At 31.5% G+C, this 22,801-nt stretch overlaps 2 protein-coding genes across 3 annotated transcripts; one reads left to right on the top strand and one right to left on the bottom strand.

The window, feature by feature from the left end:
* Positions 1–1,366: 1,366 nt before the first annotated feature.
* On the bottom strand, positions 1,367–5,185 carry LOC128171180 (hepatic lectin-like). Its single transcript, XM_052836907.1, has 5 exons — positions 5,109–5,185; positions 4,611–4,936; positions 4,430–4,509; positions 3,883–3,979; positions 1,367–1,625 (listed from the first exon to the last, which is right to left on the bottom strand). The coding sequence occupies exons 2-5, from the start codon at positions 4,918–4,920 to the stop codon at positions 1,387–1,389; spliced, it is 726 nt and encodes a 241-aa protein (XP_052692867.1). The 5' UTR covers positions 4,921–4,936; positions 5,109–5,185; the 3' UTR covers positions 1,367–1,386.
* A 5,535-nt stretch (positions 5,186–10,720) lies between these two features.
* Positions 10,721–21,977, top strand: LOC128171158 (delta-like protein A). Of its 2 annotated transcripts, none has more exons than XM_052836890.1 (10): positions 10,721–10,817; positions 13,534–13,625; positions 16,004–16,228; positions 16,355–16,612; positions 17,137–17,268; positions 20,392–20,529; positions 20,631–20,768; positions 20,949–21,086; positions 21,202–21,328; positions 21,427–21,977. In XM_052836890.1, exons 2-10 carry the CDS (start codon positions 13,565–13,567, stop codon positions 21,572–21,574), a joined length of 1,365 nt encoding a protein of 454 aa, XP_052692850.1. In that variant the 5' UTR covers positions 10,721–10,817; positions 13,534–13,564; the 3' UTR covers positions 21,575–21,977. The 2 variants fall into 2 exon arrangements, with proteins under 2 accessions (XP_052692850.1, XP_052692849.1); XM_052836889.1 differs by lacking the exon at positions 10,721–10,817 and adding an exon at positions 12,229–12,553.
* The last annotated feature ends 824 nt before the right edge of the window (positions 21,978–22,801 follow it).

Genomic DNA, 22,801 nt, shown 5'->3' with positions numbered 1-22,801 from the left:
CTCTTTTGTATACGAACAAAACAAAAATACTTAGTTATAATGGGAAATGGACATAATATATATAAAAGTGTCTGATAAATATATAGGTCTTGTTCATGAACAGAAGAAATTGTCAGAAAAATATTCAGTTTTAGCCAACAAATACAAATAGGAATATTTTTTAGAATATTGTTTAATCTAAATAAGAAATAAGAAGTTTTTCCCCTTTATTCAAATGTTTGGAAACAAATCCAATATATCTAAAATGGCTGTACAGTATATCCTATTGCTCCCTATAATATATCACTTTAGTTTATTGAACGGCATGTTTATTACTTTTTTTTTCTTAGAATGATATATACAGAGTCATTAGTTTATTTTCATTATAGTCAACTAGATACAAATTGGCCTTCTGCAACCTTTTCATTGTTTAAATGGAATGAAGTTTTAATTACCTTTCATATGAAAAATGACATTTAAATCTTAAATTGCTGTACAGTTTATCCTATCCATCTAATGTATCATTTTATTTATGTTGAACTTCATGTCTGTTAGCATTTTTTGATTTTTTTAGAATGATATAATTTTATGCAATTTTATTAATTTATTTTCATTTTAAGAAAAATCATTTTAAAAAAAGATCTCTTACAACCTGTGTATTTTTTTTTCAATTTACATAATACAGTATATTAATTGAATGTAGTTGTGTAGATTTATACATGTACCTACAAGCAATATACATTCAATATTCACCAGGTTCATGTACCAGCCTACTATATTTGATAATATTCTTCTTTCATGCGTTTCTCATGCTTTTTACTCCTTGTTATATGTATTATGTATTATTAAAATACTCTGAAAACTGTTCTCAATTTATTCATTTTAATAAGATTAAGATACGGACTATAGTCAATGCAGGTTTTCAAGAGTTGTCTCTCTTGGGGACAATAATAAATGCTCCCCATGGTTCATGACCCTGAATATTGAGTAGGCTGTGAGGTGTGATGTGGTTTATGTAGGGGTTGTAGAGAGAGCGGTTCATGAAGAGAAATATGGCGGACAGCGCATATATACAGCGGTGTTCAGCTGTAGCCTTATTTCGAGAAGTAAACATTCTGTTTCTCTGCTGCAATATATATAACTAAACACAGTAACAACAAACAAACAAAATTTATATTTGCATTTGTTTAAACAGTAATGAATAAAGAATGCTTCATAAACATAAAAGTTTATGTTTCTGCCGGTGTAGATTTGAAAATATACAAGTAAACGAGAATCTTCATTTATATAACATTTTAATCAAATTACTCTGCATATGTCTCTATGTGGTACATTTATAAACAATGACATCAAATTTTAACGAAGTAATATGGATATTATTCTCTGGAATTATTGAATTTTAACAAATTAAAGATCTTTTTCACAAATTATGTTGCTAGACCGATCACATCTAACATCATTCCACAGACCATTGTCACATATTCTCACACAATCCTCTGAACCGTTATGGTCGCTAGGTTCACCAGGAATCCAGTTTTTGTATTGTAGGTTTTCTTTGTTCGTCCACTGGAACTCGCCCTCCATATCCCTGTCATTGGCCCCAATCCAGGTCTCGCAACAAACCCAGGGCATCGCATCGCAAATTTCTGAAATAATATAAATAATAGTTATACCATTTTAATATCGTTTGGAATAAACGTGGTGAAACTATCTATGTTTTGAGTACTAAATAAATACATTGTGATAGTCGTTATTTTACCTTTGCTAGTATATTTTTCTAGTATATTTTGTAACACATTTCACATAATTAAGGATTTGCTAAAAGAAAAACTACTAGAAAACGTTTTAAATGATATCAAAGTATGCAAAAAAGCTGGAATTGATGCAATAAAGCGATTTAACAAAACGCATTTTCATTGTCAAGTGTAACTAAAAGGGAAATTGATTCTAAATAGTTTTAATAATTGAAATTAATATTTCTCCTCTAATAAACACATACAAACATATTCTTATCTCTTCTAATAAAATGATATTAACTAAATTCATAAACATAATTTTGATTTAAAGGGGAAGGAAAGTCAAAATCATGTTTTATCTATATAAATAAAGTGGTTTAAATTACCTCACATGGTCATGCTCTATTGAAAATAAACCACATAATGAAGCTCTAATGGACGTTTGAGGTGAGAGAAATCGTATTTACTGGAGGCTGACATGATGTAGAACGCTTTTGTATTAAAAATCAAAAAACCTTAATTATTTTAATGTAATTCCATCTACTCCGGTTTGGTTTACATATCCAACGAACACAGTTCTTTGAAAAAAAAACCCGCTGTTTTATGCCTTTCTGTTTCTCAAGTAGTCGAGTGACCAAAAATTGATAATGCTTAGCATACGTCAATCTAAAGAATATACAGTACCAACCAGACCCAACCTAACACAAAGTTAACCCCAACTAAACCCAGGGTTTACTTTCTTGGTTTACTCTGGGTTTACTAGAGTGGACCCAGAGTAAACCCCAAGTAAACCCAGAGTGGACACAGAGAGAAAACCCCGATCAGAAGTATACCCTGAAAGCAGACACTACATGTGTATTCGGAATATACAAGGGGCAGGAATCACATGCAGTATGATGGTAAGATAAAAGACGGGTCTGCTTCACACTTCAGTGCGTATAGTTTACTCCAAAAGCAATTCTCGAATAAACCCAAAGTAAACCCCGAGTGGACCCAAATTTTCAAGATGGAAACCCAAAGTAAACCCAGAAAGTAAACCCGGGGTTTAGTTGGGGTTTACTCTGGTGTGAGGTTGGGTCTGATCGGTACTGTATTCACGTATGCATGATTATGTGCATTTTTATGAAATAATCATGATAACTGACAATTGAATCTGCTATGATTCAAAGTTGAAATTTACCGAATAAATGTTTATTCCAAGTCAAGTTCTTAGCTAACTAAATAAATTATAAATTGTAATAGGGATTTTTAAAATACATTCTGTAAATCGAAATTACAATGTTGAAATAACGACGGCACACATTTTCTACGATACTTGGCATCTGTTGACAATTGACCGACCGACACTATCCTCCGCTTTGAGATTTCAACGAACATGCTCTGTTTGACGAAGTGAAAGGTCTCAAATCGCTATTGTTTTAAAAATGTTCAGAACTTGTCATTTAGAGCAAATTTCATGATTTGCTAATATCTGATGCTAAGTTGATAAAACAAACCGGGATATATTGTGTGACGTCATAGATTAAAGTGTAATGGCAGCTCCTACAGCGGCGAAAAATTAAAATTAAGTGATCGATTTTTTTGTTTATTAATTGTTTCGGAATTTTCATTGAAAATTAATACGATTTACAATTTTAGTAGATTATCATTAATTGATTTATTGCATGACATAATTTTAGTTTTCTTCCCCTTTAAACGTGATCTTCACGTCTTTTTGTTACACTGAAAAGCGTTAGTTCACGCAACCGTGGGTTTTTTTGTTTTTGTTTTTTTATAAAGTTTTGTAAAATAGATTATGCAATTTTCTTTTTCAGTGTATAAAACACGTAAATAAAGAAAGAAAGATAATTTTCAGTCAATGTATACACCAGTTTTATGATTCTGAATCAGAAATTAGTGTCCGGGTTAATTTAGTAAGATTAAAGGTAAAGTAGCCTTGTTTATAAAATACTAAAATGCATTGGAAACATTAAATGATAACAACAAAATGTATAACAAAGAGAAACTTTACTTAATTATAATTTGGTTTTATATTATATTTGAAAAAAATGAAATGTTAATTACAATAACATATTCCATTTATGAAATTAAATAACAATTTCATACATGAATGACGGGTTGTATGGCTTTAGGGATATCAATATTGTTTTCGCTTATCAACATTTACCCTGATTCATGGCCGGTAAGATTATATCCACAATCCAGTCATTTTCATCTTTTGTTTCTATTCTGCTCAGATAGGCACCAACGCTGCTACAATAGTCCTGCAAGAAATATGTCTTCATTGAAAGATCAGGACACATGACTGAATCGTAGTCACTTTCAATTGATTTTCATTTGACTCCATTGCGCAGGTTAATGTTCAACATTAAAGTTTTATGTAGGCAAATACGTATGATCAATAGGAAGGAATTAAGTTGGGATTGAATTACACATGTCTTATGCCAATATGGTGTTTGAGATATGTTGTGATTCATTAGAAAATGAAAGAAAAAAATAAAATAGCATAAATCATAATCAAACAAAATAAATCGATCACTTTCCGTAAGTAACAAGATACCTTATTCTGTATGTTAATCACATTAAAAATAAAATCAAATACTGTTTGCATTGACAGTTTGGAACATTAGTAATGCAATATAATAAATAAAATTATCTTTCAAAAACATTATAGTCTAAAAAAATATAGTTTGCATATTTAAAAAAAAAAATACCCTTGCTTCTGTCCACGTGACCTTCTTCTGGATGTTTATATAACAGTGTGCATTGTAGAGTTGCCATCCAGATTCACAAACTGTAAATTTTATGGAAATGAACTTTTATTTAAAAAGTCATCGTTTTGTTTATCAATTATGTAAATCGATCACTGAATTTTTTTTCAGCTCAAAGACCAACCGTTCAAATTGATATAAAGTTCCCATCCGGTATCTTTACGACTCCGGTCAGAAGATTTATCCGATAGAAGAGCTTTTAGAAGATGGCATGTCCCTGTCATCCTGTTATACAGTATTCCTGCACAAAACACACATACTGCAGCACACTGTATTCTGCTATCGCAATGTTTTGTTTCAATGTAGTTTGCATTGCCTGTTTTCGGAAGCATGTCGCTTAAAACATATTCTCTTGTTAAGATAACATCCTTCTTAAGTGCCATGCAATCCGGGACAAGAAATAATATAATAAATATAACCCAGTATAAGGCCATGCCTTTGTCTTTGCCTCTGTAATAGAAAATATGTGACGTTTTTATTAAGAAAAATCGTTATCAAATGATTATAATATACATCTAACTCGAAAAACACAAATCATATCCGTCGGAGTTATTACTTTATAAGTATTTGTAGTCGAACATCAGTGTCTCGCAATTGGATTATAATATTTTATTTGATTTACCTTACAATGAAATTAGAGCAAACGTTCGTATGACTCTGCCTTCAGCTAGTTCATAAAATGCCAACTGTGAAACGACACTGCAAAACAATTTTTATTGCTTTCATTTCAATTTATATTATTTTGTTCTGAAATAGTTCATTCAAGTTAAGTTCTCAGAAATATGACAGCTTAACAAAATATTAAGTACAAATATATTAATTTGATATGGGACACCTGTCGATATTGATGTGACCGTTTTACAATTTACAAAGTTTACAATATTTGCCCCTAAAATATCTTTGAACATTTTTTGGAAAGGATAAAAAAAAAGTCCAAGCGGGATGTGAACTTATGACATACATATTCGTAGTTAACACAATAGCAAATTGCGTTTCTTTGTTAGAAACCAATTTGAAAAAAAAATAAAAATGATCCTTGATTTTACTGTTTAGTTCTATTAGAAGTACGCTATAATTTAGAGGGGTCCCATCCCAACTTAATACGGTTTAACTTTAAGAAAAAATTAAATTTTCTTTAAAGTTGATCTTTTGTTTATCATTTTTTTTATATAACGTTCATTTTAAAATAACTTAGATTTATCAAAAAACAACAACATAACTTACTTTTATTATCAGAGGCCAGCAGAGTAATTCACATGATGAAGTCATTAATACTCTTTGCGAAGACACCAACGTCGTTTACAGGTCTGATTAACCTTTCATCAGATTTTTTTAAAACTCACATGTTTCTCTACATTAACAAACAATTTAAGAAAATGTAGACTGAAAATAACACTATGAAAATATATTTGGATATTGAAGAAATTAACTAAATCCAAATACAAAGTGAAGATTCATATAAAATGAGCGCCATGAAATCGTCCACAGTATTGCTACAATGACCATACTTAATGTTTGTGCAAAATTAATGTCAACTTTTTTCTTTTCCATCAATAATTTTGTCCGCACATTTCATTGTCACGTCAATTAACTGTTGATATTTTACAAATATTACCTCATTGTTGACATTTACATGATCATGCCAGCTACTGCCATCTTGCAGATATGGAACCTTTATCGCCAACTCTATCAGAACTGTTTTGTGGTTATCATATTATTAATTTATTGGATGCCAATATATTAAGGTCTTTCCCCTGTAGTAAACAGTGGGTAACATGCAGACTCCATATAGACTTCCTTGTATATGTCAACATCCTGATGTAACGCAAAACACACAGTGTTGGGGCTCCATTTCAGCTTCAAATAAATTCGATAAAGTCGCAACATGGCTCTTTTTCTCTATTCGTATCACCATTGATATTGATATTGAAACGAACACATTTTTAATTTACTCTTAACGTCCAGTGAATAATTATTCATTGGACGTTAAGATTATTTCTTTCTTTTTTTTTTCATTTAAACTAGTGCTCATTAGAAAGGCATATATGTGGTTGAAAGAACGTAAATTTTCATGAACTTTTATATTTTTAGTTTTTAGCCTATGAAAAAAATCAATATCAACAGAATAAGGGGTTTTTTTTTAATTCAAATGCTTTACAAGAGGATGCGCGGTAATCTTTCATATATGAAGATAAAAATGAAATCCTTTCATGGAGTGGTTTGTTTATGTCACAAACTGACTAAAACTGTCGTCAGAAGATGAAAAAGCAATAAATATGCACATTCCCTTAAGAAATAACATACTATCTGAATATTTCATTTAGCTGTCATTGAAAAAAGATGTAAGCATATTTCAAAAGGTTTCCATTATCTGACAATACTACCAAAACATGGCAGGGTACGCAGCACAGTTAAGGCAGGAATTTGGAGGCAGGGCTTATTTTGATCAACTTTGAACTCATGAATATTCATTAGATATGTAATTTAACGTTAATAACATATATCAATGGTAGTTGATTAGTTTTTGGATTTAATTTCTTGTTGAAGAGAGTTAAATCAAATATCAAACCCTTCATTGTGATCCTTCATACTGATCATTATTTACTTATTTTTAATGAAAACATTAATTGTCGTCTTGTTCTGATCCGCTCCCTTCCGACGCTTGTGTCGATTCGTGACGCGTCGACTATTTTTAGCTTCTAGCAAAATGGCAGGCATGGATGTAAACATGTGCGCCGAGATGTTGTGGATTGATACTATGCGTGTGGATGTCGAACTATGCATGAGATATAGTAGGTATTGGACAAATCATTTCGTAAACTAACGCAAACAGTATGATAAAGAATGTATACGCAGTACTTATAGTGTGCGCTGTAACCACAAACACAACAAAGTGATGCACGGATCGAAATGTGTTTTCCCTAAGACCACATGTTGTAAATATCTACGAGGTTTTATTACTTATCAACGCACTAGCATATCATTTTGTTACACAAAGGATAATATATCAATACTTTATTTGCAGTTAATTTATTATTTTAAAGAATATTTTAAGAGTTTTTAAATCCCACTTGTTGAAAACGTCTTGGACAAAAAAAGGCGATTCAGCACACATTAGATTTTACCTGAATGCACAACATTCCAGTTCCACATTGACTTTTTATCAGCGACACCATACATGTATCAATGTAGATAATAAGTAGTGCCACTGTGTTAGACTGTGTTGGTATATTTACATGGACTGGATCAATACTTTGTTTTTTGCATGTGTACCAACTGATTAAATGAAATCATTTTTACTCTGACAAATTGCTCTAAAGTATCACTCCTGACTGCTGATCCATGTGTGTCACTGCTAAGCTTGTTTACATTGAAATTAAAGACCTTAATATTTATTTACAATTTATTTCAATATAACAGTGTGTCATAATTACTTTTATTACCAGTATATGTAAAAACAAGTGAAAAGCTGTCAATGTGACAGCAGACCGGGTTTTCTTTAATGTGAACTTTATCCATAATCCATGTCAACCCATATCCAGTGAAATGGTGTACCCCTATTTGCAATATTTTGCCAAAATGTGAATAAGTTCAAAAGCTGGTATTTTTTTCATAAATTATCAGAAATCAAAATCCTAGCAATATGCATACCTCTGATATACCGTATGTACAATTGATCTGCAAAAGAACAACTTCCTATCTTGAAATCTGTAGGAGTTATACATACAATGGGGGTACCCTATATGCAATATTTTGCCAAAAGTGACTAAGTTCAAAAGCTAGTATTTTTTTCATAAATTATCGGAAATCAAAATCCTAGCAATATGCACACCTCTGATATATGTACAATTGATCTGCAAAACAATAACTTCCTATCTTGAAATCTGTAGGAGGAGTTATCCGTACAATGAGGGTACCCTATATGCAATATTTTGCCAAAAAATGACTAAGTTCAAAAGCTGGTATTTTTTTCATAAATTATCGGAAATCAAAATTCTAGCAATATGCACACCTCTGATATTTGTACAATTGATCTGCAAAAGAACAACTTCCTATCTTGAAATCTGTAGGAGGAGTTATCCATACAATGAGGGTACCCTTTTGGCAGCCGCCCGCCATTTTCACCATTTTAATAACCGGATTTTTCCTTCGGAAAACCCGGTTAATTATGGTCTAGAATCAAAAAAATTTCTGATACAATATAGGTTAATTGCTGTGAGAATTATTATCTCTAATATTGTACTGTTTTGCTGACCTGTCTTGATTTCTATCAACATGATCAGGTTTTTTTTAACATGATTAATTTATCAGAACAATTAATTTTAAATGAAATTATTTGTCAGGTGCATTGACTGTCCTTGCGGACAATTAAAACATTTTTCAAAGAATACAATGATTGCTTACTATTATCACTTGACGACAAAGGTTTTTAAATGGGGGGGGGGTGTTCTTTCTGCTATTGTAAACATTTATACCTAAGTCATCTTGGGGTGAAAGTTCATTTTTCATCATTTGACATTGTTTAGGTTGTACTGTTGTAAAGTGCAAATGCTAAAATATATTATGTTATGTTAAACTTTGTAGGCTTATGTGTGAGACCACCTGTATTAATTGGTGAATTGGCTGGTTTTACCTCCCTATATTCCTGCCTGTTACCCAGCTTTTCCTATGTGGAGACCATCGGCATGATTTTGTGCGAGAAAACAGAAATATTAACATGATTATATATGTTAATTATAAATATAAATATACAAACCTAATCTTAGTATCTATATGTTGAATCTGAGCTAAGGATTTTTTTAAAATCATTAGCAATGATATTTAAAACTTAAACAGTCAAAATTAATCTTAATATGCAAATATTATTTATTTAAACCGTGATTTATGTGTTAACAGTTTCCTGACCATGATTTATTTCTTCAATATTCCCTTCAAAAATTAATAATAGTTTGAAAATCTATGTATTTGTTGTTGTGATCAACACTCAAAATCTAGGAATTTACATTGTTCATGTATTGTTGTTTGAGTATTTGTTCATTAGGTAGGGGGTGGGGGTAAGAGTTCTGTGCTTGTGCTTTCTTAGAATTAAACAGCAATATGTTAATGTAATTTAAAAAGTATTTTATTCAAGTATATAGATACATTGAAATGGATTGAACAGCAGGCATAACGCTTATATACGTTCTCTCCTGAATATGTTGAGGAATACTTTCAAGAAAATAAACAGCAATTTTGAGAAAGAATGTGTTTTAAAATATATTTCATTCACCAGTTATTGATTTAATTGACAAAGAAGCTAAAAAGTAAAATGAAAAAATGCATGGCTTGTTGATTGCTGCATGCACGGATCTAGAGGGGGAACAGGGGGGATTGGGGAGGTTGGGGGAGGGGGTCAGCTAGGGGAGTCAAGATCAAAATTCAAATTTCTTTAAATTACATTACAAATGTTTACCTTGAACCCCCCCCCCCTTCCAGGCAAACTCAAATAACTGTCGGACCCCCCTCCCACTCAGAAAAACTTCTGGATCAGTGCATGGATTATAAAGAGGTAATGCATGTCGTAGTTACCTTTCATGTGTTTTTCTGTTGATGAATTACTGACCCACGCTGTCAATTGAAATTTATAAACATATGATATTTATTTATACTTAAGTTACAAGTTTGCCTCCAGCAAAACAACCAAGGGAAAATATCGCAAAATGCTCGTAATGTAATTCAAATTGCCCGCAACACTATATCTACAGAGTTATTTCCCTTAGCGGAAATCTAGATCGGCATGGGGGTTGAGTTAAGGAAAATACATGTATGTCATCTTCAACGCACTTTCGCAAGGGCATAACCTGCATGTATACTTTTGATATTTTACACAGTGTTCAAGACGGTTTTGAGGTAACTGAAAAATGCTGCTGGTTTGTTTTATTTTCCGGATTTCTCTTATTCGTTGATGAAAAATGACGTGATGCCACAGTAAATGATGGATTGTCGAGTGTATTTTTGGATATAGCGTTGTAATTATAATAATTGTAATCCGTCGTATTGGTTATATTGTGTCGTGCAGTATTTGAATGCAGTTTTAATATATCATTAGAAACAAGGAAATAATTCGGCAAACAATGCTAAAATGAACAATGTATTTTATCTATCAGACAATTTACACTTATCCTTTGGCAATTTCCTTAATATTTAATTTAGAAATCAATTTGTTCTTAATTAGCTTTTTATCAAAGAACCTTCCTTTTGTTAAGGATGTTTTTTTCTATTAATTATTTTTTTGTTTCAAAATAATTTATCTACATGTTCACTCAAACAAGATCTGCACAAAAACTTTCAGGTGAGAGACCTTTTGTATTTTTAATTTTTTTCTTTTTTTTTCTTTTTCTCTTTTTTTCCAGGGACAGATTGTTTTTATTTCTTGAGATATTGAAACATTTTTTTCTTCATGTTATTGAGCATTAAAAGTTATGGTACCAAATGACTTTTTGCCTGATAACCCCTTGCGGTACTTCTCTGTCTTTTTCCGCTTCGGCATTTGTGCATGTTTACAGACGAAAATTAAACATTTGTTTTAGTCGACATTTTTAAATGCAGTTGAAAACTTCATATGCTAGCAAATGTATTAAAGCAGTAGACTTTTTAAACCTCCGGAAATTTTGGTTTTGTAAATACATGTTTCTTAATACAATAAGATCTTATATCTTTACAAAATACATGTACAGACTTTTTTCCAAATATTTTGTAATATACATTTCTTAAAGTTGATTTTTTAAATATCTTTTTTTCTCAGTATGAACTAAAAAGACTAATAGATACCCTTTTCCATATCACAACTTGTATCAAACTCTAATATCAGCCCAATGATCGAGGGCTGATTATTCTCTATCTACTGTAAACGTATTTTTTTCCACGGGGTCATAATTCCGCGGGATCACAATATCAATTTAATCCGCGGGTAAAAATTTACGCGGATTCTTTGAATGAAAAATTTGAATATTTATTATTAAATTTGTTTCTGAATGATTTTCATTACCTAGTATTTGTCCAACTTTGGACAAAATTGAAATTGAATTGAGGACTTAAATTATAAGAACTATTCACTGTGAACTTAATTATCGTTTGTCCACTGGTCGGTAGTCATTACTTGGCCGTCTAGATTTTACGACGCTGGCTAAAATCGTCTTGTAAAACCCCACATCTTTAATTAATAGTAACTGTCAATTTATGGGTTCACATGTAGTTTAAATTATGAGTTGATCAGTTTTATCACTTAAAAGTCAGAGCACAAAGGGATCTAAAAATTACAGTAAAAACACGGGTCTTAGCGTGTAGTTAATTGGGTCATTGAAAGACACACCCGCTTGGGGCCATTTGTCGTCTGACATGTGCCGTTATCAAGCTGGGAGAAGTTTAAATTTCATGCAAGTAAATTTACAGAACATTCAAATCTTTAGGAGATTAAATTATTTATTAAGTGAATTCTCAATACAAATTTGTTTGACAGTTTGCATAGATAAAAACGATATACACTGCAGGGTACACCTATATGCACGTGTTACATGTATAGAATGTAGTAACTTCCAATTATCCTTATTCATGTAATGCAATTTTAAAATTTCATTCCAAAATGCACTTTAAGTACACTGGGAAAAAATTCCGCGGAAAATTTGTGCCCGCGTTCATAGCGTAAATTAATACCACGCGGACAAAAATACGTCTACAGTATTTCATTTTTTGACAGAATCTGCATCATTTAAGTAATCAAACCTGTCTGTAAATTATAAATGCAATTAGGAAATTTATTTTTTGTAAAGTTTTATTAGATATTTGGTTGTTTTGCGCAAATGAATTCACAAGTCTCTATCTATAAGTTGTTTAACAAAACCAAAAAAAAACAATTTATTTTGGTTCTTTATTTTGCAGTTTTAAACTTCCTGATATGCTTATAAGTGTCTATACTTACCCATATGTTATAATGACGAAACGCCTGTTTATATTGTCTTTGTTTTTGTTTTTTGTAAAATGAATTGTTCCAAGTCAATATAGGACAAAATTCCCTAATCAACATCAGAAGTAAGTATAATATTAAATATTTTACACTATTAATTTTATTTTTACTTTGTATTATTTGTTAAACGATATGAACAAAAGAAAAAGTATCAATTTTCAAAATGAAGTACGTTAGAAAATGTTTAATTTTTTTTTTAGCTTCCTTTTTTGACATACTCTTTTCTCAGGAAAATCACACAAATTATACTTAGAATATGGTTGAGAATGAAATAAAGAGTGTTTCTTTGAATCAAGTGGGTTCTTTCAGATGAAAGGTTTAAGTTCATGGCAGCAAACATTTTTCCTTAAATGTGTTAAATAATTTGGCTCTGCAAAAAATTTCACGTACAATCAAAGTTAACATTAATGTCTCGTATTGCATTTTTTCAATGTTATAAAAACAATTTTTTTTTAATTTGAAATACAATGTATTATAGATTGAATATATTGAATACATGCAAGCACATTGTGTATGCTGCTTTACGTAATAAAGTATTGTTTTATGAATATATGAAGTTAATTGTTAATCATAGTCCCGATAAAAACTTAGAATGCCTATGTTGTGTTATGCAACTTTAATGCATGTGTTTTCAACCCAAAAATATATCTATACATTTACACGTTTGATATTCAAATAAAATGATAAACGGCCATGTTTATACATATTTGTAAATGTAGGAAACACTGTCTAAGTATTAGAATTGATAATTAATTGAGTATTAGAATTGATAATTAATTATGTATGCAATATTTTGCGATATCTCATTGTTCATTATAAAAATCCTTAACATATGTGAAGTACTTGTCATTATTAGACCAGTGCTACCGCCATAAGTCACATAAATGAAAAAAAACATCCTTCATACTTCACTTACATGTAAATCCAAATAAAACATATTTGTGCATACTACAATGTTAAATCTTACAAGCGGTTTAGTGAATATATCTGATCTCATTGTAAAACTTAATAGGTAACACATGTTTTATTGTTGCTTTTTTTCTAGCTATTGGATTTTATCCAATCATCTTCTTCAAATGGATGTTGCCTTCGTGTGTGCTGTGCTAAATGTATTTGTCTGTTTAGGAAGAACTTACGGTAATACAGCAATTGCATATATAATTTTTTCCCAATACATTTATCCATAATGATCATCACTTTCTTCTTTCGGTACATAGTATATAAACAAAACAAAACATGATATATGTTGCTCTTTGCCCCCAGCGTGACTTTAATTGTTACATAACATTGTAACATATTACGCAAAATTATATCAAAAAATATTACGTAATACTTCAATTGCAATTTAATTGAAATATGTCTCGATTTTGAATTTGATCTTAATATGATGTAATAATAATTGTTTTTTTTCCGAAAAGAAAATAATAATCATATACAAATAGGATAATTTTTTATTGGCTGTATTGAGAAACTGAAGACGAAAATTGTTTACGTAATATCGTCAAACAAATTCCTTGTGGTCTCAAAACGCCATGCACATCTACAATAAAATACATGCATGAAAAAAGAAGAATTTTTTTTTTTAAAAACCCCTAACACTTGAAAGGTAGAAGGGGAGGTGGTCGATTTTTTAAGAAATGGTATGAAGGAACAGAATATGTATTCAATTGTGTTACCTGTATGGCGTTCTGAAAGAAAGTGAATTAGCGCGTTTTTCTGAACAAAGAGAGTTGCAATAATTCTCGCGTTAAATTGATTGGATTTGATGACACCAACAGCATGAGATCCAAAAGAGAATTCTTTAATTCTTGATAATACACATCAAAGAGTCCGATAGATCGTATGGCAAAAATTATTAAATCAATATATATAAACCATTGTAAGTAAACTTAAAACTCCTTTATCCATAATTGATTTCCGTATGAAGGGGCTATAACTTATATAGTTTACTTGACTTATGACCGTCATTTCCATCTGTCGATACATAATATATAAACAAAACGCCCATTTCCCGCTTACATTTTACATCCAAAATATTTCGAAATTGCTGTCATATATTCAAAAACAAATTTAACTATTAAAAAGTATGGTAGAATCCTAATTGATTTATATCAAAAATAAATTGTAGTCAGATTATTATTTTTTGTTAAAAAAAGTTTTGGTTACGGAGGGTCTAAAACAATTTCATTAAAATCGGTCTCTCAGAGTGAGGAAAATATTATTTAGCGGCCGATATGTGCATAAAAGCTTAATAATCACATGTTTATGTTAGATATTAAAGTAAAATTTCGTTTTAATTCATATCTGTTAATTATTTTTAGAAAATTTGCCAAGCAAAATCTTTTTTTTGGAATGTATTTCGGTCTGTTGACATATGTTCCCCCCGTGAAACAACAAGCTTTTTGGTATACATATTCGAAATAACAATATATAAAAACCCTCAAAAGGAATTTTTGTTTCACGGGGGAAAGGTGTTTTAAAAAACATTCCGTTTTCCGTTATTTTCTATTATAGAATGAGCTATTTTAACCCAAAATACAAAGTGATCTCTCTTTCTTTGACTAAAACGTCTACATTTAATAAAGATATACATAAATGTTTACATTATTATAAAAGTATAAATTTAATAAGACAATTTTCAAAAAATGACCTTTAGTTAGGCGGCTAGACACTGCTATCGTTCGCAGTCATTTGGTAGTCCTGCTGACAGCTAAGCCTTTATTGTTACTTGTTAGTGTCTATCTCTGTGAAGGGATAAACATATGCCCTTCAGTATTGAAACAATAATGTCAACAGAGATTAACATATGCTTTGGATTCAGCGTCATAAAAAAGTAAACACAGTGTTGACTAGACTGGGTAATTGCATCTAATTACACGAGTTGTTACCGGTCTGATGTACGATTTAAAGGCATCTAATTTCCAACGTCCCAGGAGTCTAATTGTACCGTCCCTCATTCCGCAGTCTGCGCAGTGAGAAGCCATGCCAATTCGAAATGAATGACTAGAAATTTTTTCCATCTTTATATTAGCGAAAGAAACAATTTATTCAGTAACACTGGTAATTAGATCCTAGCCACAGGTGTGTATGGAACGTAGCAAAATAAAGGACCCTCTTGCACTCATCTTTGATTCTTAAGGCACTGCACTGAGGAATTATCTGAGTCCTTAGCCCAATGTATTGTTAGAAGGAAACGTTTTCCCAGGCTATGCTTATATGAGACAAATTTAATCAATATTGTGTCATTAACGATAGAAATTTGGTTTAAGTGTAGCAGATTTTTACATTGTATTTGGAACAGTTAAAGTGGATGTAATTTCGCCGATTATCAAAAAAACAAACATTGCTCGAAACAGAATTTTTGTAGAATTTCTACCTAAACAATAAGCAAATTATGGAAAAACCTTCATCTCAAAATGATTTCTAAAATCATATGTTCCTGCTTTGTGCTTCTTTTTGTTTTCCAGGAAAGGTATCTTGTTTAAAGCAATTAATTTAGAATTCTCTTTTTTCAGAAAACGTTGCGCTAAATAAACCGGCTTGGCAATCTCATCCGTATAATGGGAAGCCCTGGGGAGCAGAGCGAGCTGTGGATGGACATAAATCTAACTTATCAGAGGCAGGGGGTCAGTGTACAATATCATGGGGTGAAAGGGAAGCAGAATGGCGGGTAGACCTTGGAAGTGTATACAGAATTCATCACATCTTCATACAACACAGAACAGACAATGTGAAATGGAGTAGGTTTTCTAAGTAAAATAATTCATAATTCACCTGTTTCTGTAATTGACAATATGTTTTCAAGGATAAATTAAAATGATGTTAAACATTGCATATAATAATTCACCAAAGTACTTGACTTGTAGATATGGTTAATGGTTATACTTCAAGATTTCTGGGATTTTCACTTTATATATCGAATACAACGAACAAAAACGATGGAGTACTTTGCTATAAGGACACACTTTACACAAAAGCAACAATTCCAAATCCAATTAACATTACATGTGAAAAATATGTAAGCGGAAGAATAGTAATTTATTACAACAATAGAACAGATTCCCCATTTCCACACGGATATTCTACTCAAGCTTTCAACGATCTTTGTGAGGTGGAAGTGTATTGTACGTTTCATTTTTTAAAAGGAGTTTTAATGATTGATTTTTTACCTTTAGAATCAATTTATTTCTATACTGCTCAGCAGCTCTCAATTAAGACTACTATTATGTTTTGCTTGTAAGGGAAAAAAGGCCAATATGGTATTATCAGTTTAAAAAAAACACACTCATAATTCTTTTAACATTAATAAGACAAACATCCTTTATGCTTAATGTTGAGGAAAAAACAAAAGGACCCTAAACTAAACTTGTTACGTTACCAACTTGATAAAATTCAATTTTATAAAATGCGATTGTAAAAATACCTTTTTTACATTCTTGTAGAAATCTATTATGAAAAATGCTCAACATGTTATCCTAAAAGAATATTTTTTTATTAAATTTATCAATGTTAATATCTTCAAACTAACTGATACAAAATTATAAATTAAAAACGTAGATCATTTAAATTGTTTATAAGTAGTGAAATGAATATTGACTATTATTTTTCATCATATATTTTTTTAGTATATATTTTCATATTTTTACAGCGTGTCCATATGGGTTCTTTGGAGAAGAATGTTCTGAGAAATGTCATCCAACTTGTAAAAATTGTAATATTTTTAATGGCTTTTGTAATTTTGGATGTAATCCGGGCTGGGAGGGAGACTTTTGTCACAAAGGTAATACTATTGTTTTAATACACGCTTTATTTTTTCTGCATTATTATAAAAAAGAGTAAAACAATATCGTCTTCTATACTACATTTGACAAACTAAGCACATGGCTGTTTTAAGGAGGAAGACTGTACAAAAACAGGTGAGGGTCATTGGCGCATACATATCCAGTGCAATTGTCCACACATCTTTTCATTACATTGTTTGAGGTATCAAATTGCGATGACTTGCGCATAATTACATTCTGAACAAACCATTACATTATTAAGATACGCAGCACTGTTAAGACTTACTATGAAAACATCAGCGGATTTTAATGCTCACAATACGATGCATCTGTTATTACAAAATATTTATGTAAAGTTATTTTATCATGATGTAAATGTAATATAAAATAAATTGTTTTCCCTTGGACTGAAATGTCACATTTTCATTGGTTTAAACATAGCACGTGATTGCCTCATATATCTCTATATTTGTCCTGTGAGAAATAATATTAGGCAATATGGCCGTCATTGGTCAACGCTTCGCTTACTCATTTCGACCTTTCATAGTATTTAATACATAAACCGCATGCCGTAAGTTCTTAAAGTATTTGGAGTACTTGCCCTTTGAATTTCTTTAAAATTAGAGTAGTTGCCCTGAGAATATTGACGTCACATTGTTTTTTCTGGAGCTGAACAAAATGGCAGCGTCGAAATTTGCTCAGATCTCTGCAGAGGAAAGGGAAAAAACATTTAAAATTGAATAGCAACAACACATTGTAAGTAAACATGGGTGAAGCAAAGATTTTTAAAGAGTATTTGTAAGGTGAAATTGAAAATTTTGAAGAGTTTAAATGAGTTAAATTGGACGAGAAGTTAGGCATCATGTACATGGCTTTGCGTAGATCATCGCTATTTGTGAATAAATATGTCGCTTGATAGTCCTCGGGAAAACAAACTTCGCCTCGCCATCTATGAGATTGATCAACCCAATATATTTCCGCAGTGAGTCAGTAACTAACCTAATAAGTAATAATCGTATAGTAAATGCTACTTTTTACGACACTTATTGTGGCCCCCTGAATTGATAGTCACGTGACATGTGTTAATAATTCTCCCGAATTGAGGTCATAAACAAATTTCAATATTACAAGGGCATTTCCCTTATTTGTATCGAGTTTTTATTTTATTAGAATAAATATCAAAGAAATGAGCTCCGGTTGGAATTCAAACGACCCTCGCTTAATAATTTACGTATTCATTAATTCATCGTAATCTATCGTAATTATCTATTTAGTGTATGCCCTTGTAAAAAGCGGATTAAGATGTTAGTCACATGCCAAATCAAAACAAGCATAATAGACAGGATTTAATAGTATGTTGATTGTTTTGAGACTACCTTCAGTTTATTTATAAAATGCATTTTTCATGTTAAAAAATTGATTGATCCGCCTCTCTATACACAAAATATGCGTCAAAAATTCACAGTATGACGTCACTTCAACAAGTGAACCGCGATCAGTCAGTTGTCTAAATTTATTGTTGTTGGATTTGACTAGAACATTGCACGCATAGGTAATTTTTTTATGTAATTTAACGTTTTCGTACCCTTAACAATCGGAAATTACATTAGTTATAAGCATTTTTGACGACTAGTTGTTTTGTGTGATGTCATAGTTAACATTTCCCGTACTTTCTGGGCGGCGCGACCACAAAGTAAACCTTATCAGTGCTGCGTAGATGATAAACTGAAACTTTACGTAATTGCGTTAAATAATGGTGTATTGTTAATAAGTAGGAATTTGTTTTCTTAGACTGGTTTATCACGATTTTTTGAATCACCATGCAAAGATGAGGGCACCACTTTCACACTGACATCACACATAGTCAGCGCGAATTTGTCTTTTGTTCTTTTTTTTAAAAGTTGTTGTATAGTTATTCTATCGTAGTTATGTCAACAAAATATCAATAGACAAACATGCGATCATGATTAAAATGAAAAAAAAAGCCTGCTTCTTCTCAATTTCGCTGTCTTTGATGAGCCATCAGTTGATGATTTCTAATCTCAGGTAACTTTTTGAATACAAAATGGTTCATGCGACTGTAAGCTAGCGTGCTATATGCTACCTACGACAATGTTTTTGAACACGGCAAGTTGTCAAGCATTGTTTTAAGGTATTTCGTACTGACATGGGAGTGGTCTTATTGTTGAAACCATAGTAAATAGCACATCTAATGCATATATTATATAAAGAGCTATTGTAAAGGAGTGATCACATTCTTTTTGATACATGGCATTGATATTCCACCTTGTCTTATTTTAGTCCCACTCAAGTAAATGTGCTCCACCTCTCATGCATATTAACATCAAGAATAATTTTATTGAATCACAGTCTAAAATATTTTTTTTTTGAAAATGGTCATTAATCTTTAATAAAGTAAACCAAAAGTGATATAAGATAAGAAATACAGTAAACGCAACAGAACGGCCGAAAAAGACTCAAAACCAGCGCTAAGTGCAGTCATTCTTTTAAAAAAGTATTGTACATTGCATGACAAAGCGACGAATAGCAAAAATTTACAGGCTCGCAGCATCGTTTTTGAAAGTGGGGGGGGGGGGGGGGGGGGGCAAACTCATCCAAAAAATTTTGACAAGCAAAATTAAAAAAAAAAAAAGGGAAATTTAAACTTTCTCAAAATCATAAATCAATTTCACACCTCATTTCCTTATTTTCATTTAAATGTTTTACAAAGTCCCAAAAAACGGGGGGGGGGGGGGGGGGCAACTCAATGGTAATTCAATTTTTTATATGTAAATTTTAAACAATTTGTTGCTGCGAGAAAAAGTGGGGGGGGGGGGGGCGGGGGCAGCCCCCCCCCCGGCCCCCCTGATGCTACGTGCCTGATTTATAAACTGGTCAAACAGGGGCTAAGTCAACCTACTACGTGTGAGTACATATGCATCAAATAGGAAACAATCTACTATTATAGTTAAGTTCACTCTCTGCAGAATAAAAATTGATGTGCATATGTGAAAAAGAGACCGTTATAAATAACAGCAACCAGTGTGGATTTGTTGTACTAGCTAAATGAGACTTAACATCAAATTTTTCTCGATTTATTTTTTGATAATTCCTTTTAACAGCTTGCAATAACGGGTCTTATGGTGTTGATTGCGAAGAAACCTGTGGCAATTGTCGGGACCTTAACCTTTGTTTACATACTAACGGGACATGTTTAAACGGATGTGATGCAGGTTTTCAGGGCGATTTGTGCAAAACACGTAAATATTTTATTCAAAAATTAACTTAATAATCAATAAGAATAATGTTTATATGTTAATTCGATTAATAGGGTTCTTGAGGGTTTTTTCACTTTTTTTAGCTTGTGATAGAGGATTGTACGGATTAGGATGCAGTGAAAACTGTGGCCGTTGCCGTGACCTAAACCACTGTTTTCACATGACAGGGACGTGCTTGACGGGATGTGATCCTGGTTATAAAGGAGAAATGTGTAACAAAAGTAAGTGCTTGTCTTGTTTTTAGATAGATAGATAGATAGATAGATAGATAGATAGATAGATAGATAGATAGATAGATAGATAGATAGATAGATAGATAGATAGATAGAAAATAGATAGATAGATAGATAATTTTTAAAGATAGATGAAATACAGATATATGATTTTTACATTTTTTTAAGCTTGCCCACAAGGATATTTTGGAGAACACTGTGCAGAGAAATGTATCGACACATGTAATGGTTGTAATAACGTCAATGGTTTATGTGACCACGGTTGTATCTCGGGTTGGAAGGGATATTTCTGCGAGGAACGAAATGGTAGGGGCCATCTTTTACAAACGTTTGATATATGTCGTTGACATGTGTTTGATCAAAATACTATGTACACGAATGAAAACAGATTTAGTTTTAAGACTGTGGATTACATTTTTAGTATCATCAATATCCTCATTTGCTGACGATTTGAAACCATGGACATTTATTATTGTCGGTCTTATTGGTACAGTTTGCCTCTCGTTTATCATCATTGGAACATTATCTACATATATTGCGGTTACAAGGTAAATATCGTTTTCATACTGTGTAATTATGCAGACATGCTAAGCATAGAAAAAACCACAGTCATATTTTATTTTATTGAATGAAATCTTACATCTAGGAGAAGGAAGCCAAAACAGAGCCAAACACTCGATGTACAAGAACCCCAATGTGACGACCGACCGAAGGTTTCTAATAATGACGTCACAAGAACTGAATACCAAGAGCTAAGAGACCATAAACCTCAAATCTACGAGCGCTTGTCATAACTTATATACAATGTATTACTATATTAAAGTGCTGTTGAAATATGTTATAATTTCATTTTGAACAATATTGGTTTTTGGCTCAATCAGCAGTCGGTTAATATTACATTAAATGATACCAGTATTGATAAGAATTTTTATATGTTTATATTGAAATCATTGAAATTAAAAGTTTTAATAGACAGCTTAACAGCAACAATAAATTGAAAGTCGCTTAGGTTTTGATTTATTACTGGAAAATTAAGTTATGTTTTAAGTACGTTAGATAATATTTGTCATAATAATATCGCTTAAATAGGTGTTCAGTTTCTGCCCAATATGTAGTCACTAAAAGTTTACTAACTATAATCTAGTTATGACTTTATCTTAGAATTATACACATTTCTTTTATTGTCAATGTAATCAATGCTAGCTGGACGACTTAATCTTTAGGGGGAACAAGACGTATCATATGACATGGTTGAGCTGGTTGATTTAACATTTTTAATTTTAGAAAATGGTAATATTCAAAATCGGAACCGGTTAATATAATCAGATTTATATATTGTGATAATGGTCTGTTCATGTTATTTGGTCAATCTAATTAATGGATTATTTTTTCATGGTTCCAAACAGAATTTGTCACAAGAGGTCATAATTCCAGAATAAGAGGTAGGCGTGGTGCCTATTGTAGTACCTCTCTTAAATGCCAAGAAAGATGTCATTAAAATTAAATAAGTTATAAAGCACATGGAAAGGATGATTTAAAAAAAAAAAAGACATGGACAATTTTCAATGTAGCAGTACATTTCGTGAAAAATTTGAAATAAATTGATAAAATTATGATATTGCTATTTAAAAAACCTATGTAAACAATTTTGAAATTTGTTTTCGTTCTCAAAAAAAGATGAATTTGATTTGCAAAAAAAAAAACAATAAAAAAAATTAAAGAAAATTCAAATTGTTAAGAAAAAATCATAATGCCAGAAAAGTGGGTAAATCCTATCATTGAAATGTTATATGTTATGGGGGTCATCTTAATGTAAATGTGTGAAATGATTTAACACTGCAAGCCCCTGTTTATCCTCAAAAGCCTCACGGTAAATATAGGCATGTAACTTTTTTTTGAAAAGGGGATACATTTTTTGTTGTTGTTGGTTGCTGGATTTCACCTTAGTTAAGAGAGAGAGAGAGAGAGAGAGAAAGAGAGAGAGAGAGAGCGTATAATATCAGATCTGTGCATTGTCAACT

The sequence above is a fragment of the Crassostrea angulata genome, chromosome 2 (genome assembly GCF_025612915.1).
Source record: "Crassostrea angulata isolate pt1a10 chromosome 2, ASM2561291v2, whole genome shotgun sequence".
NCBI lineage: Eukaryota > Metazoa > Mollusca > Bivalvia > Ostreida > Ostreidae > Magallana > Magallana angulata.
The sequence above is the reverse complement of the archived record's forward strand: the minus strand, read 5'-3'. Positions and strand labels throughout refer to the sequence as shown.